Genomic DNA, 14186 nt, shown 5'->3' with positions numbered 1-14186 from the left:
TGAGCCGTCAAGGTAGCTGAGTTAGGAAGACATTGCTCCAGTCACCAAGTCTTGGTTCTCTGCAGGGTGGGATCCCAGGTGTTTCATCACTGAATCTATTCACAGCAGTGTGGCAGCGCCTCTGTCTGCTGCTCTAGGGGGGCACCTCCCAGAGGACACAGCATTTCTGGGCTTCAGAGAGATGGCACTAGCATCTGCTTCACTTCCACGCTGGTGGACTAAAGGGGAATTTTCTAACCTGTCTTAGGAGCATGACCCCTGTGTGGGACTCCATGGCACTAAGTTGCTTAGCCCTAGATCCTTAAAAGGAGCCATGTGCCAACCTACCATCAAGGTTCTGGACCTAAGACAAGTCTTGATCCACTTTATTTTTAAAATACCAAATAATGGGACTGGAATCACTGGCCCAGGAGGCCCTTTGTAGTCTCATGTCCCTGGGTGCAGGCAGGTGGCCCTAAGACCCATGGTGCAGTCTGAACCAGAATCCCCAGCAAAGCAGGAGTGAAGTGGGTAAGGAAGGCTCCATGTCCCAGACAGTGATGGAGGAGCTGGGCAGGAGGGTAGGGGAGTTGACTGTCCTTTTGGATCTCCCCAGCTGGCATCTACTGAATTGCATGGTGCTCCCTAACTCTCACCGCTGCAGGCATTTTGCTCTGAGCTGGCCCAGTGCTCCCCAGCTAACAGGACTGATTGACTGCAGATAATGAGCAGGCTCATAGCCTTAGGATAGCTCTGAGCTATGTAGCTGTAGCGGTGAACATTGTGGGTAGAACTAGGGAAGAAACTGCACTGACTACACGTGACAGAGGATCCTCCATGCGGGTGAGCAGCCATGGAGAGCACAGCGTGTCTCCCAGGAGCCTTTCTCTCCATGGCCTGCCATGCTCCTTCCATGTGCTCCCACTGACTGGCTAAGAGATATGCTTTGCCCACAGGACTCTGAGGACAACTCCCGTGTTTCCATCACCTTCTTCCGGCTTTTCCGAGTGTTGAGGTTGGTGAAGCTGCTGAGCCGAGGGGAAGGAGTCAGGACCCTTCTCTGGACCTTTATCAAGTCCTTCCAGGTATGTAGGGGCCATCCCCAGCATGGGCCAGCAACAGGCTCTAAATCTGGCACCGTCACTGCCAAATGACTCCTGCTCAACCCAGAGGAGTGCTGGCAGCAGGCACCAGGAGCAAACAGTTAATCTTATTATGAACCAGTCACTACGTTGGGAGGCAGTCCTTGCTTTATCACTATTATATGTTACACATTTGGTTAGATGGATGCTATGGTGAGGATAGATCACCCTGGCATGTGACAAGGCTATTGGAGCCTTTCTAGGAGTGACTCCACCCTCCTGTTATGGGCCAATCGCCTGCTTACTCGCCTGCCATGCCTTGATCTTAATTGATTGATGTAATTAGCAGGAGGCTGCCCACTTTATGTGCCCTGGTGCCAGGGGGCACTACCTGCGGCTCCGTTTCCTCCCCTACACCACAGCCCAAGCCTTGCAGATGGTACTGACGCGGTTTGACCTGGGCCCTGTTACACCTTGGCCCTCTTCTTTACCTCCTTGAGGTTCCTCACTGCCCCCCCACCCGGCTCCGGGGCTTCTCACTTCCCCCCCTTGGCTCCGGGACTGGGGTCAATGCACCCCAAACACTGAGCCCTCTCTGGTGCCAGGGTCCCCATGCTACCGTGCAGCTCCTATGAGGCCTCCTCCAACCTCTAATAGCCTCACGTGGTCCTCTTGTAAAAACACTAAACACAAGAACACAAAGCCCCCTGGCTGCAACATAAAAGCTAGACCGTCCGGTCAAACTACATTCAATCCCTACCAGAGAGAGCACTCCAACCCCAGCAGCGACCAGGGGATGCTCCCACCATCAGAGTTCTCCCCTTCAACTGTACTAGCTAAGCTCCTCCTCCCTCGGTCATCAGAAGGGAACTGCCCTCCTGGCCTCCTGCCTGGGCTTAAGAAGGGCTAAGCCCTACCCCTTCCTGTCAGCTGGTTTCACTGCTTGCCCTAGCAACCAGCACCTGTGCTGCCTTGGTGACTGGCAGCTGAGCCTCCCCCTTCTCACCACTAGGGGTCTCTTCTGAGCCATTTCTACTTTCAGGCGCAGGGCACCTGAGATCTCTGTGACAGGGCAGATCAAGGATTTTGAAAAGGGGGTGCAGATAGTATTGTCAAGCATCACATAAAACACAATAGCTACGTTTCTCCAGTTGAAACTAGAAGTTCTACTAATATACTAGAGGCCTAGGGCTACGTAATTCAGTTTAAGACTGAAGCAAAAAAAAATCTTTACTGGAATGTGCATTACTTTGCTATATCATTTATTATGTATAAAAACACAACAAATTAGGCAAAAAAATAATCAAAAGCTGTTGTTTCATTAGTCCTGTAGTGTTTAAAATTCAATGGGCATCTCTCTTTCAGATTCATAGAACAAGTCTTGTCTTTTTGAGCATCTTGGTAGTACATCCAATGCTTCACTGAAAGTTTCTTACCTGAGCTGATGTACACCTGAGTTAACACTTCTAGCTAGACTTAAAAACAGTCTGCAGGGCTGTGAAATAGGAGTTCCATTACCAGGAGCCAGCAATACACAGCAGAGTGGCAGAAAAGAGATAACTTGATTAGGGGAACGTTAAGACTTGAAAAAGGAGAGAGGGTGGTTAACACCTGGGGAATGAAGCGTTTAGAAGGACTCAGCTAGATGGTGATGAGCCATGAAGTGCCATGAAGCCATAAGCCTCAGTGCTCCCTGGATAGAAATACTGCTGCCATTGGCAGGCAGGTATTTTTAAGCTTTGGGTGTGCCAGGAATTGAAGCAGGGGGTGTAACTGCACCACTGCACCTGCCTGGATCTGCCCCTGCCTCTCACCTTGCTGCCAGGCTGGCATTGCATGGGAATCCTGGACTTTTTGCTTTGTCTCATAGGCCCTGCCCTATGTGGCGTTGCTGATTGTGATGCTGTTTTTCATCTATGCTGTGATTGGGATGCAGGTAGGCAATGGGGACAAGGTGGGGCTGTGGCTGGTGGGGGCTGGGGGAGGCAACATCTGAGTTTTATAGTGCTTCAGGGAAGCAGGGTAAGAGGGCGGCTCTGTGAAGGTCCCCTTCTGGGGGCCCATGGGGGAGAGCACAGTTTTATCCTCATTCCTCAAACCAAGAGAGGTCAAACTCCTCTAGCTTGTCAGGGTGACTCAGTGGCAGAGCTGGGAATAACCCCAGAGCTGTTGGTGTCTGACACAGTGCCTGGTCTGCAGGGCCTCCCTGCTTTGCACACTCCCTGGCTGTGTTTTAGGATGCTGAATGGAAAGGGGCTGTCTGGATGCAGCACGCAGGAGGGTATATCCAAGGCATGTGCCTAAGGGAATCTGGACATCCACCCCCCATCAAATCTCAATAAATCCTTTGGCTTCCAGAGGAAACACTGAAGCCAAGTAACTTCACTAGCAATCAGGAGCAGAGGGGAAGCTTATGGGTTTACAGGGCAGAGAGACTGCCTATGGCTGGGCATTTCTGTGCAGGGTGGCTTGAGCCTGATAGTGTGCTTCACAGATGTTTGGGAAAGTTGCCATGGTGGATGGGACCCAAATCAACCGGAACAACAACTTCCAGACTTTCCCCCAAGCCGTGCTGCTGCTCTTCAGGTCTGTGGGGTGGCAGTCCCCTCTTCAAGCCACTGCTCCGTGTATGACCTCTCTGCTCACCCCCACCCTGCGTTCGCTAATCCGGAGTAGACCTGAGGGACGCGTACATTGTTTTTCACCCCACAATGTCCAATCAGGTCAACAGAAGCATTCAGGAAATTTGTGCTGACTTTGCTGGATTGTTTCTGTAAAAAAACCAAAAAAACTACTAAACAATTTAAGCCATCTTTGTTCCTATCTGAGGTAGCCATTGGTTTCTAAATCTACTTCAGTTTTGTCACCAGCTAAATTAAAAAGAAAAAGCTCCAAGTGAAACGTTTCAATCTGGGCTGAACAAAACATCTCGTATGACCCCAAACAGATTTTCTGACTCTTCGAGAAGACTCCCTTCCCCTCCCAGAGCTGCAGACACAGCCCAGGGGTCCTGGCTCAGGGGTCTGCTCTAACCACTGCATGCCTCTACCCTGCCACATCTGGGGCTGGATCCCTGTGGTCCTGATTCCCAGTGGCCTCCTGTAAGCTCTGGCCCATACTTCCCTCTCAGCAAAAAGTGGAGCCCAACAGTATTGATTTCCAGCGCCTGCTGTAATCAGTAGTCCACACTCCCTTCCTGCGGGCTGGTCACTCCTTGCCTTGCTAGGGCAGCCGTCCCCTGCAGAACGCAGCTGATGCTCCCTCTTTTGGTAGGTGTGCAACAGGAGAGGCCTGGCAGGAGATCCTGCTGGCCGCTAGCTACGGGAAGCTGTGTGACCCAGAGTCCGACTACGCCCCAGGAGAAGAGTACACTTGTGGCACCGGCTTTGCCTACTTCTATTTCATCAGCTTTTACATGCTGTGTGCCTTCCTGGTATGTTTCTTTATTGTGAATCCCTCTGGCCTGGCCAGACCATTGTCACGGACCACTGAGGATAGATCTTGGAGCTTGTCCCAAAGCTTTACCTCCATTAGCTGTTCCTCAGCACACCCAGCCCATCTCAGCAGCTCCAGGCTAGATCAGAGAGTCCAGCATGTTCTGCATTGTGAAGCCAACCTCCCATATCCTCCCCAGGGGCAGAAAGAAGGCTGGGAAACAAAGTATCAGTGCTGCTCTATACACCAATGATCCTGGGATGTTGTCCCCCAACCTTGGGAGTCTGCCCCATGATAAACCAGGGCTCCAGGGAGGTGCAGAGCCCCTGCAAATGGTTCCTTGTCCTTTAGTCTTCCAGAGGATCACATAGTGCAATGCTATCAAGGTACTGAGTCACACAACCCCAAGCTGGCGGGGTTGAGATGAATGCCCTGTCATATAAACTAAGGACAAGCATCAGTTGCCATCTGGGAGAGGACAAGGGGAGGGAACCCACACTGCTAAGACCTTTTTCCTGCAAGGTGTTAGCCACAAACCCTGCTAGCTCCAGGAGGTTCCTCTCCCCACCTGCTCCGGACCCAGCCCTGCTAATACAATGCTCACTTCAGACTCCATCTGCTGAAATGTGAGCAGTTTCCCCAAAACCAGGCTCATGTGGGGTACTGTTTTGGGGCCAAGTCTCCATCCCATCTGGCTTTCTTGAGGGGAGGCATATAAGCTATTCTCCATGCAGTGGTTCAGCTCGACAGCCTGAGAGCCACAGCAATGCGAGTCCCTTTAGCCCACTGCTTACCTGCATGGAAGACAGTTCTGTGATCCATACGCCAGGCCTTGTCTCTGAATGTACAGGGTCCCCCGGGGAGGAGAGAAAACTGAGTTGACATCTGTCAGGCTGGTCAGAGGGGATAATTAGTCAGAAGAGACTAACCAGTACCATTTCATACAGTAGAGAAGGTGCCATACTTCCCAGTGCCCTGCTGTCATTTTATATAAGACTTGCATATTGGATCAGCCCAGCTCCTGTCCTATCCTGTGGGCTCTGGGCGAGATGCTCCACTGACTTCAGCAGAGCTGCTCTGAACTGGCTGAGCAACTGGATCTGCCTCCGGATCCACTAGTATCATTCACACATGCTCATTTCCCATCAGATTATCAACCTCTTTGTCGCTGTCATCATGGACAACTTTGACTACCTCACGCGTGACTGGTCCATCTTGGGTCCACATCACCTGGATGAATTCAAAAGAATCTGGGCTGAATATGACCCAGAAGCCAAGTGAGTGAAAGCTTGTCTGTGACTGTCCTTGGTCTAAGTGGCAGCAGGAAGGTGTATTATTTCCTTAAACATTTGAGTGAATATAGCAGTCACGTAAGGTGCTGGATTGACAGCCCTGGGCACTGACAGCTCCTGTTAATTCCCAGCTCAGGCATAGCTGAGGCACCAGCTTCCCTCCACCCTCCCCATGTGCCTCAGTGTTAACTTGGAAAGGGCCTTGCTCTGAATGAGATAGGACATTCATTTCTGTGGTCCTGTGAGGTGACCACTCAGAGCATCAGGTTATGATGGTGGCTTTGGCCTGTAGACTCTTGCCCATTAAGGAATGGACTGAGAAATAGCTGCTTATTTGAACACAGAGCGCCAATTAGCAAAAGTCAGATTGACACTGTTGGGTGCAGACTCAGGCTGCCCAGAATTCCCTGCCCAGTGCCTGCATCAGCCAGGCTCCAGGGACATGCATATTGGCCGTATCTACATGAGACGCTGACTGCTCTGGAGCTTGTTACTACTGCACAATAGCATGCCATGGCATGAAGCACGATGCGATGCTATGGTCCAGTAGTAACAAGCTGCTGCACAGTCATCAAGAAGCCGTTCAGGGACTTTGCTGCACCATAACTCCTGTTACTTTGCAGTCATTTAGTATTTGTGTATGCAAGTACTAAATGACTGCGCAGTAGGAACTGCACGTTCAGCATCTCGTGTAGACACGGCCACATTAACACAGCAGCAAAACTGGGGCTTGGCCAGTAGGACACCAGCCATAAGTGTTGATTGAGAGAGGACACCAGGATGGCAGCCCCCAGGGAGCCCATGCTGGGGCAGCAGCAGCTGATGTATGGGGAGATAAGACTCTCCAGTGCTTGGTACAGCCTCCCCAGCTCTGAGGCTCCTCTGCCCAGGGCACTAAAAGTCCTAGTTATGCCTTTTTGTTGGCATCATTGAATCACTCTGTGGTATGTTGCAATACCAAACCTCATTGGCTTCCAAGTTGCTGCCCTTTCTGGGTAAGTCTCTCCTGCATTGATAAATGTGTTCTCCTGGCAATTCTGTGCCACAAGAAAACAGCATTCTCCCGTGTCACAGATGGGGAAAACGAGGCACGGGGAGGCCGAGTGACTTGCCCAGAGTCATGCAGGGGATGTGTGGCACAATGGGGAATCAGAGCCAGGCTGCCTACCCCCAACCCAGCTCTCTCTCCACCTTTCCCCGCGAGTTCTGACCCCAGATCTGAGCAGACGGGTAGAGCAGAGCTGTTTTGATTCAACAGGGGGAGAATCAAGCACCTGGATGTGGTGACCCTGCTGAGGCGCATCCAGCCACCCCTCGGCTTTGGGAAGTTCTGCCCACACCGTGTGGCTTGCAAGGTAACCACCTACTTGTCAAAGGACAGGTTCCTTTCTATGACGCTAAGGAGCTCCCCTCTTAGGCCTCTCCTCCCACCAGTGCATACCAGTCTCCAGCTGCGCCTGCTTCCACTGAAAGGACTACAGAAGGGCAGAATGCCAAAACTGATTTTCAGCATCATGAATAATTATTATTTATGATCTGATTGGGAGTGTGTAGTGGAGCAGGTATCTTTTGGGAAAAGCAAAACAAGATGGACTTAGGCTGATGTACTCCAGGCTCCTTTTGATATAATGGCCCCTTGCGCTATTGCGGGCAGTGTGGGCAGACTGGAGAATCTCCCTAGGGAACTCCCTTTGGTAAGAGCCCCAGAGCTCTTGCTAAACGGAGCCCTGCTAGAGATGGGGTCAAGCTGTACATCCCAGACCTAGGGCTCAGATGTGGGGGCTCCATTCAGTGTCTGCTGACTGGTGAGGGTTGCAGCCTCAGCTGATTGCTCTTGACACCATACCTTTGCATGTGCCATGCAGTAGAGGCAGATCCTGGTTGTCATGAGTGTTGAAGTGTAGACGAGAGTGTTGAGGATGCTGGACTTGGAGCCCACAGGTTTCTGTGGCACACTAGCCCCCTTTCTGGGGTGCACAGCATCACTATACAGGGTCTCTCAAATTTCCAGTGGGCCCAAGCCATCAACCAAGGGAGAGCTGCCCATGACTGCATAAAATGTTCTCGTCAAGTGAAATGTGGTTGTTGATTTGTTGTGCAGCGCCTGGTGTGCATGAACATGCCTCTGAACAGCGATGGCACCGTTACCTTCAATGCCACCCTCTTTGCCTTGGTGAGGACGGCTCTCAAGATCAAGACAGAAGGTGATGGATCACTGGCTCCCACTTCAACATCCCACCCTGTGCTTGGCCAGTCTGTAAAGTCTCCTTCATAAAGCTTTGCTTGCACTTTGCATTCAGAGATGACATCCCCCAGCACACATAGGAGGTGCCTGCAACATTAATACCCAGCACCTCTCAAGTCCATTTCATCTGAAGCCTTTTGCTCTTTGGGCCAGACTATTTTGCTACATATCTGCCCAGGGAAGTTGTAAAATGTCCATCACTGGAGGTTTTCAAGAAGAGATTGGACAAGCATTAGTCAAAAATGACTAAGGAGTAGCTCTGCCTGAACTGCTGTGCCTAGAGCAGCAATTAGAAGCCCAGGAACCACCTCACTCCCCCAACACATTGCTGGAGTTCTGGCTCTCCAGGCGGGGTGCGATATGTGGAGTTAATCTTGCTGTACTCAGGTTGAAGAGCAGAATGGAGGGTGTTTGGTATTTCCTATGCTTCTGGGCTTTGCTGCTGGCCATATTGGGAAGGGAAGATTTTTCCCCCTTTTGGGGCTGCAGGTGTTGGGTCAGGGTGTTTTGCCTTCATCAGAAGCATTGGTGTGGTAGGCTGCAACCAAGGCTGGGGATTTTGACTGAGATGTGTCAGTGCTCCTGCTGGAACTAAAACCTTCCACTCAGGATCAGACTGATGATCACCACATTTGGAATCAGGAAGGAAGTTTACCTCCTGGTCATGGACTGTGAGGTTTTTGCCTTCCTCTGTAGCAGGGTCCACAGCCCTCTTTCCTGGAGCTCTCGAGAGCAGTTTAGCAACTCTTGCAACAGCAGAACACTGACCACCATTGCTCCCAATCAGCTAATGTTCCCCCTGCTTTACCTGGAGCAGGTTAGGGTGCTATGCCTCATATTTATGCAACAGGGTTGATTGTGTAATTAGTCAAGTTAACTCAGCTGAACATGGGGCCTTTAAGTGTTGTGAGGTTATTTAGGGGTTAGTTCAGTCCTCCTTGGGCACGTCTACTCAAGATGCTTTACTGCACGTTAGATTAATCTAATGCACAGTAAAGCATCATTATCTACACATGCCTGGGACTTCCTGTGCAGTAAGTTAGACTAATGCACTATTTGCTAGTATCAACGAATACAGGTTACAGATTAAGGGTACAGTAGGTGACCAGAAGCAATTTGCTTCAGGTCAGTCTAGGTAGCAGGGGGCCACAGAAGACAGGGGTAGGAAGCTGGCTGCAGCTCCACTGTGAAGCTCAGGATCGCATCCTGGCTCGGCAACCCTAGTCTGGGGTGGTGCTCCATGCCTGCATAGCAGCAGTACCCTGAGCTTTCCTCCTGTTTTGCTTGCTGAGGGGATGGGGGAACTCTCTGTCCTTGCAGCACCAGGCAGGGGACAGAGAGCTTTCCTGTCCATATAGCACACACTCCCCGCCCCACACCAGATAAGTGACAGAGAGCTCCCCCAACCCTTCAGCAAGCAAAGTGAAGGGAGAGCTCAGGTGCTGCTGCTGCTTGGCCATGAGGCTTTGCCCCAATCCAGTGCTGCTAAGCCAGGCTGCAATCCCGAGCTCCACACAGCTGGGAGCTGTCCCCCACTCTGAGACAGCTTCCCCCAGCTCCCTGGAGCCCAGGCCGGACCTCCATGGCCCTTGCCAGCCTAGGGCTGGCACCAGAGGAGCCTGGAGCTCCCCTGGCTGCTGCAGGGGGACAGAGCAGGGCCAGAGGGCTGGAGCAGCCTTGGATTCAACTGCTCCCATTGGGAGCAAATTTGCTCCTGACATGGGTGCACATATGGATGCATTCCTAGGTGCAATTTACTTAAGGTATATCAATTGTATGTGTAGACGCACCCCCTGAAATCCAGTCACCTCTACGGTGGAGCAGAGCAGCTGTTATAGAACACACAGCAACATGACACAATGGGTTAATTCCAGAAGAGAATAATAATACTAGTTTTAATTAAAAAGGCAGGGAAAATTTAAGGTTGAAAGTTCAGCGCTTGGATGAAGGTGTCATTGGCTCTGTAATGACCAAAAGCAGTCAGTGTCCTCTGCCCAACAGGAAGATTATCAACTACTTCCTGAGTTACCAAAGGAACTCCTTGTGTCATGTTGGTGTTCCCTAGATGTCTCATCATACAGGCCAGTTACAGACCTGTTTAGGATGTGATATTTCATGCTCACAGCCTAAGACAGCCATCAGAATGTGTTGCATGGGTCTGCAGTCTAGATTCCCTCATCCTGATTCTCCCAGGATTGTCTCAGTGTCACCACACCAAATTAATCTCAAACACTGAGTAAAGGCAATGTCATTATGTCATGACACTGTCCCTTTACATTTAGTTACATCAGGGGTAGGTAACCTTTTGTGGCTGCAGGCTGGAATGACCCATGCTGGGTTAAAGGTGGGTGGGTGCTAGGACTCAGCCATTTGATGCCACCTGTCCCTGCAGCAGGAAGGGGAGAATATTTGCAGCCAAGGTACTGAATGCTGCTGAAACCCCATATCAACAAGCTGATCCAGTGGTTCCATGGCCTAGATCCACCCCACAGGCCATAGGATGCTGACCCCTTTGGTACACCATCTTCCCTTGCATCATGGCACCAGGGCATTCCATGACGCATCCCACTTCCAGATGCCATATCATGACACAGAAATACAGAATCAGGCCCACAGACTGCAGTGAGTTTTTGGAAGAACTCTCTTACAATGAGTGCCAGTATGGGCCTGAGAGCAAGCAGTGCCTAGACTGTGATGACGAGTGTTTTAGCGAAGCTGGGACAGATGAACCGACAATGGGCAGGTTGGGGGGGCAGGGGTGAGCCTTCATGTACCAGGGGTTTTTCTCTGCATCGTGACTTTCTGCTTCCAGCCATTTTCTAAGGATATTGTTTCGTTAGAGGCAGAATGAATGAGTCTGTGGTTGTTTCCTTACAGGTAACTTTGAGCAGGCTAACGAGGAGCTGAGAGCCATTATCAAGAAGATCTGGAAGCGAACTAGTATGAAGCTCCTGGACCAGGTCATTCCACCTATTGGAGGTGTGTTCTGCCTCTGGCATCTGCTACCCTTCCTGCTGTCATTGGCATATGCTTTTCCTGCTACCATCTGCCAGCACCTTACCTGTTAGTAGCTGCTCTGTAGGACAGCTGGGCAGTGTCATCAGCCGTGTTAATGGCTTGGTTTTCTCCCCTCCAGATGATGAGGTGACAGTAGGCAAGTTTTATGCAACTTTCCTCATCCAGGAGCACTTCAGGAAGTTCATGAAGCACCAGGAGGAGTATTATGGATACAGGCCCAAAAAGAACCCCATTGAAATCCAGGTCAGTGGAACACAGGGCAGTTGGAGCCCACCCATTCATCCTGCCTGTAGGAAGCAGCCAGACTTTTCCTACTGCTCAGGGATAGGGTAGGGTTTAAGTCTAAATAAGGAATGATGGGAAGGAGGCTTAAATGCATTTACCAGCGCAGGAAAGTGTCTGTACTATGGAACGAAAGGAATAGTTCATGGTGGCACAAAGAGATAGAAGTGATCAAAAGGAGTTGTAGAAGGAATTCCCAGAGAGGAGGCAACTGGGGTTGTGGCTTTCCTCTCACCTTGTCATTAATGCCAGAGCTCTGTCCTGTAGCAGCCCCACAAGTGACCTTCCCATCTCTGTCTTTCCAATCAGGCTGGCCTGAGGACCATTGAAGAAGAAGCTGCCCCTGAGATCCACCGAGCAATCTCTGGAGATCTGACTGCTGAGGAGGAGCTGGAGAGAGCTATGGTGGAGGCAGCGATGGAGGAAGGGATATACAGAGTGAGCACAGCAATGTTGCTTCCCTGAGGTGTTGTCTTTGCTCACTACGCCCAGGCTACCAGCTCCAACAACCAGTGTCCCACTCAGAGCACAGGCCACAGAGGGCTAGCAGTCTCAGACAGGCTGGCCAGCAGGGCCAAGGTCATATGATAATGCCTGAGATTGCAGTCACAATGTTGGGGCCACTTGCTCCCCAGTGATTAGGCAAGAACTAATTGAGGCAGCCACGTATGGCTAGAAGACAATTCTGGTACAAGAACAAAAGGGCATGAACTGGGTTAATTTAAGGGGAAAGTTAGAGGTTTCTAGCCATCAGAGCAGTGAGGTTCTGGAATACCCTTCCAACAGGCCCCAAAGCTCTAGCTGCTCTTAGGATGGAGCTACCTAAGTGTACATAAAAACGTATATGGTGTAGAGTCTGTGATAGGAGGAGACTGGACTGGCAACCCGGGAGGCCTCTTCCCAGGCTCTTCTGTTCCTCTGAAATCAAAATTGTTATCTAGGAGTGTGGCAGGGGAGCAAGGGAGATGCCCAGGCAGTGGAGATAGCGCTGACCATGGAGGAGAGTTCTGCCATATGAAACTGGCTTTGAGGAGTGTGGTCTCCAGGTCTCCACTGATCAATCCTTTTTTTCATTCCAGAGGCAAGGGGGCTTGTTTGGTCAGGTTGACAACTTCATTGAGCACCATAGCCCCCTGCAGCCCCATGTAGCCAGCCAAAGACCCCTGCAGTTCACTGAGCAGGGCAGCGAGGACATAGACTCCCCTGTCTTCCTTGATGACTTCACCCCAGAGAGGAATACGAATGCCAGCAATGCCAACAACAACAATGCAGCATCACGGTAATGCCCTGTCTGGGTCAACGGAGGGGACAGGGAGGAAGGGAGATGCTTTCAGCACAAACAAAGTTGCTTCTCTCAGAAAGGAATCCTTTCATCCCCTAGAATAAGCCTCTGGCCTGCTGGGACTTGGGGTGCAAATGAGGGGAGAAAGAAGCGCTTCCATCTTCAGGGGAGGTAGGGGCTGGGAGGGTACACATACACACTTGATTTTTTGCACGTGTGTGCATATGTACACACTTGCATCTGAATGCCTGTGCACATGTGCTCACGTATATGTGCCTACATGCTTAGACAAGATACATCACTTACTCTGAACTCCTGGGGCTTGCTCTCAGTCTCAGATCACAGGAGAAATGAGGTTCCCGGGCTTCAGCTTACAGGTTGAGACCTGCTTTCTGAGGGCTATGCAGTATCATTTCTCCTAGACTGTGCCTCCTGCAGGATATAAAGGGTGAGGGAAAATTGCAGTGCCCCTTAGAAAGCACCATGGCCTTGCGATCGCTGTTGCACACAGCCATTGTGTAGTGGGTGAGAGGTACAGACTGCTACTACTAGCAGGAGGCAGACTAACCCAGCAGCTGGCAGCTTGCTGCCAGGTGGCTTTGGATCTTCATCTAGCGATCAAGGGAGTGAGACCAGTTTACCCCAGATGAAGATCTGGGCCCACACGGCTTGTGGAACACTTTGAAGTCTAGAACAAAGCAGAGGTTGATGGAAAGTAGCAGAAACCCTCAAAACCCAAGGGACCTCACTGTGCTCACTCCCACTTTTGTTCTTTGTAGAACTAAATGGCCAGAAAAGTAGATGGTGCTCCCAAAAGAACAGCTTACCACAGGACAGTGTGTTCACCCCACTTTTATTCAACATCTACATTAATGATCAGTCACCTCCTGCCGAATGTCAGCCTTTCACCTATGGTGATGATCTACATTCCCACACAGCAAAATAATTTTGAGGACACAGAGAAGATCCTGGAGAGGGCACTAAACAACAAGATGTCAGATTCCTATCTAAAAAATTACCTCAGACCTTGCCCTAGGAAAACCCAAATCTGTGCTCTCCATCTGAGAAGCTGGGATGTGGAACAACATCTGAATGTCACCTGGGGTGGCTAAAGTCTCAAACATCAGAAACACCTGGTCTACTTAGGGGTAACACTGGACCATGCACTTAGTTACAAATTAAATACCAAAGCCAAGGTCGACGCACGACACAACATTCTGTATAAGCTCGCAGATTCCAAGTGGGGAGCATATCCATTCACCCTACGTAGTGCTGCCTTGGCACTTTGTTTCTCTGGGGCTCAAAGCCTGCACCACCTGGGGACACTCAAGTCACAGTAAACATATTGACACTGCCCTAAATGATACATGCAGAATAATGGCAGGCTGCCTAAAACCCACCCGTTCCCTGCCCATCTGCACTATCTGGCATAGTGCCCCTTTACATCAGGAGGAAAGTAGCAATCGATACTGACTGGTGTAGCTCCAGGAGAGATACCATGATGCTTTCAGCCCAAGTGGTTTTACTGACCTGGCAGGGGAGATCTCCTTTTTCTCAGTCTCGAATGACTC

The 14186-nt window shown here is 50.7% G+C and overlaps 1 protein-coding gene across 1 annotated transcript in view; it reads left to right on the top strand.

Annotated features, from left to right (window-relative positions):
- The window catches only part of CACNA1S (calcium voltage-gated channel subunit alpha1 S), a 94234-nt gene that overhangs the window by 73082 nt on the left and 6966 nt on the right, over positions 1–14186 (top strand). Inside the window, exons 29-39 of the mRNA XM_019546348.1 lie at positions 936–1064; positions 2932–2997; positions 3556–3647; positions 4335–4494; positions 5646–5773; positions 7047–7143; positions 7890–7992; positions 10911–11012; positions 11170–11294; positions 11643–11771; positions 12413–12612. Coding sequence (XP_019401893.1) covers positions 936–1064; positions 2932–2997; positions 3556–3647; positions 4335–4494; positions 5646–5773; positions 7047–7143; positions 7890–7992; positions 10911–11012; positions 11170–11294; positions 11643–11771; positions 12413–12612 — 1331 coding nt within the window. The remainder of the gene's footprint in view (positions 1–935; positions 1065–2931; positions 2998–3555; positions 3648–4334; positions 4495–5645; positions 5774–7046; positions 7144–7889; positions 7993–10910; positions 11013–11169; positions 11295–11642; positions 11772–12412; positions 12613–14186) is intronic.

Source organism: Crocodylus porosus, unplaced genomic scaffold (assembly GCF_001723895.1).
Source record: "Crocodylus porosus isolate Cpor-Errol unplaced genomic scaffold, CroPor_comp1, whole genome shotgun sequence".
Taxonomy (NCBI): domain Eukaryota; kingdom Metazoa; phylum Chordata; order Crocodylia; family Crocodylidae; genus Crocodylus; species Crocodylus porosus.
Note: the sequence above shows the minus strand (reverse complement) of the source record. Positions and strands in the feature narration are given on the sequence as shown.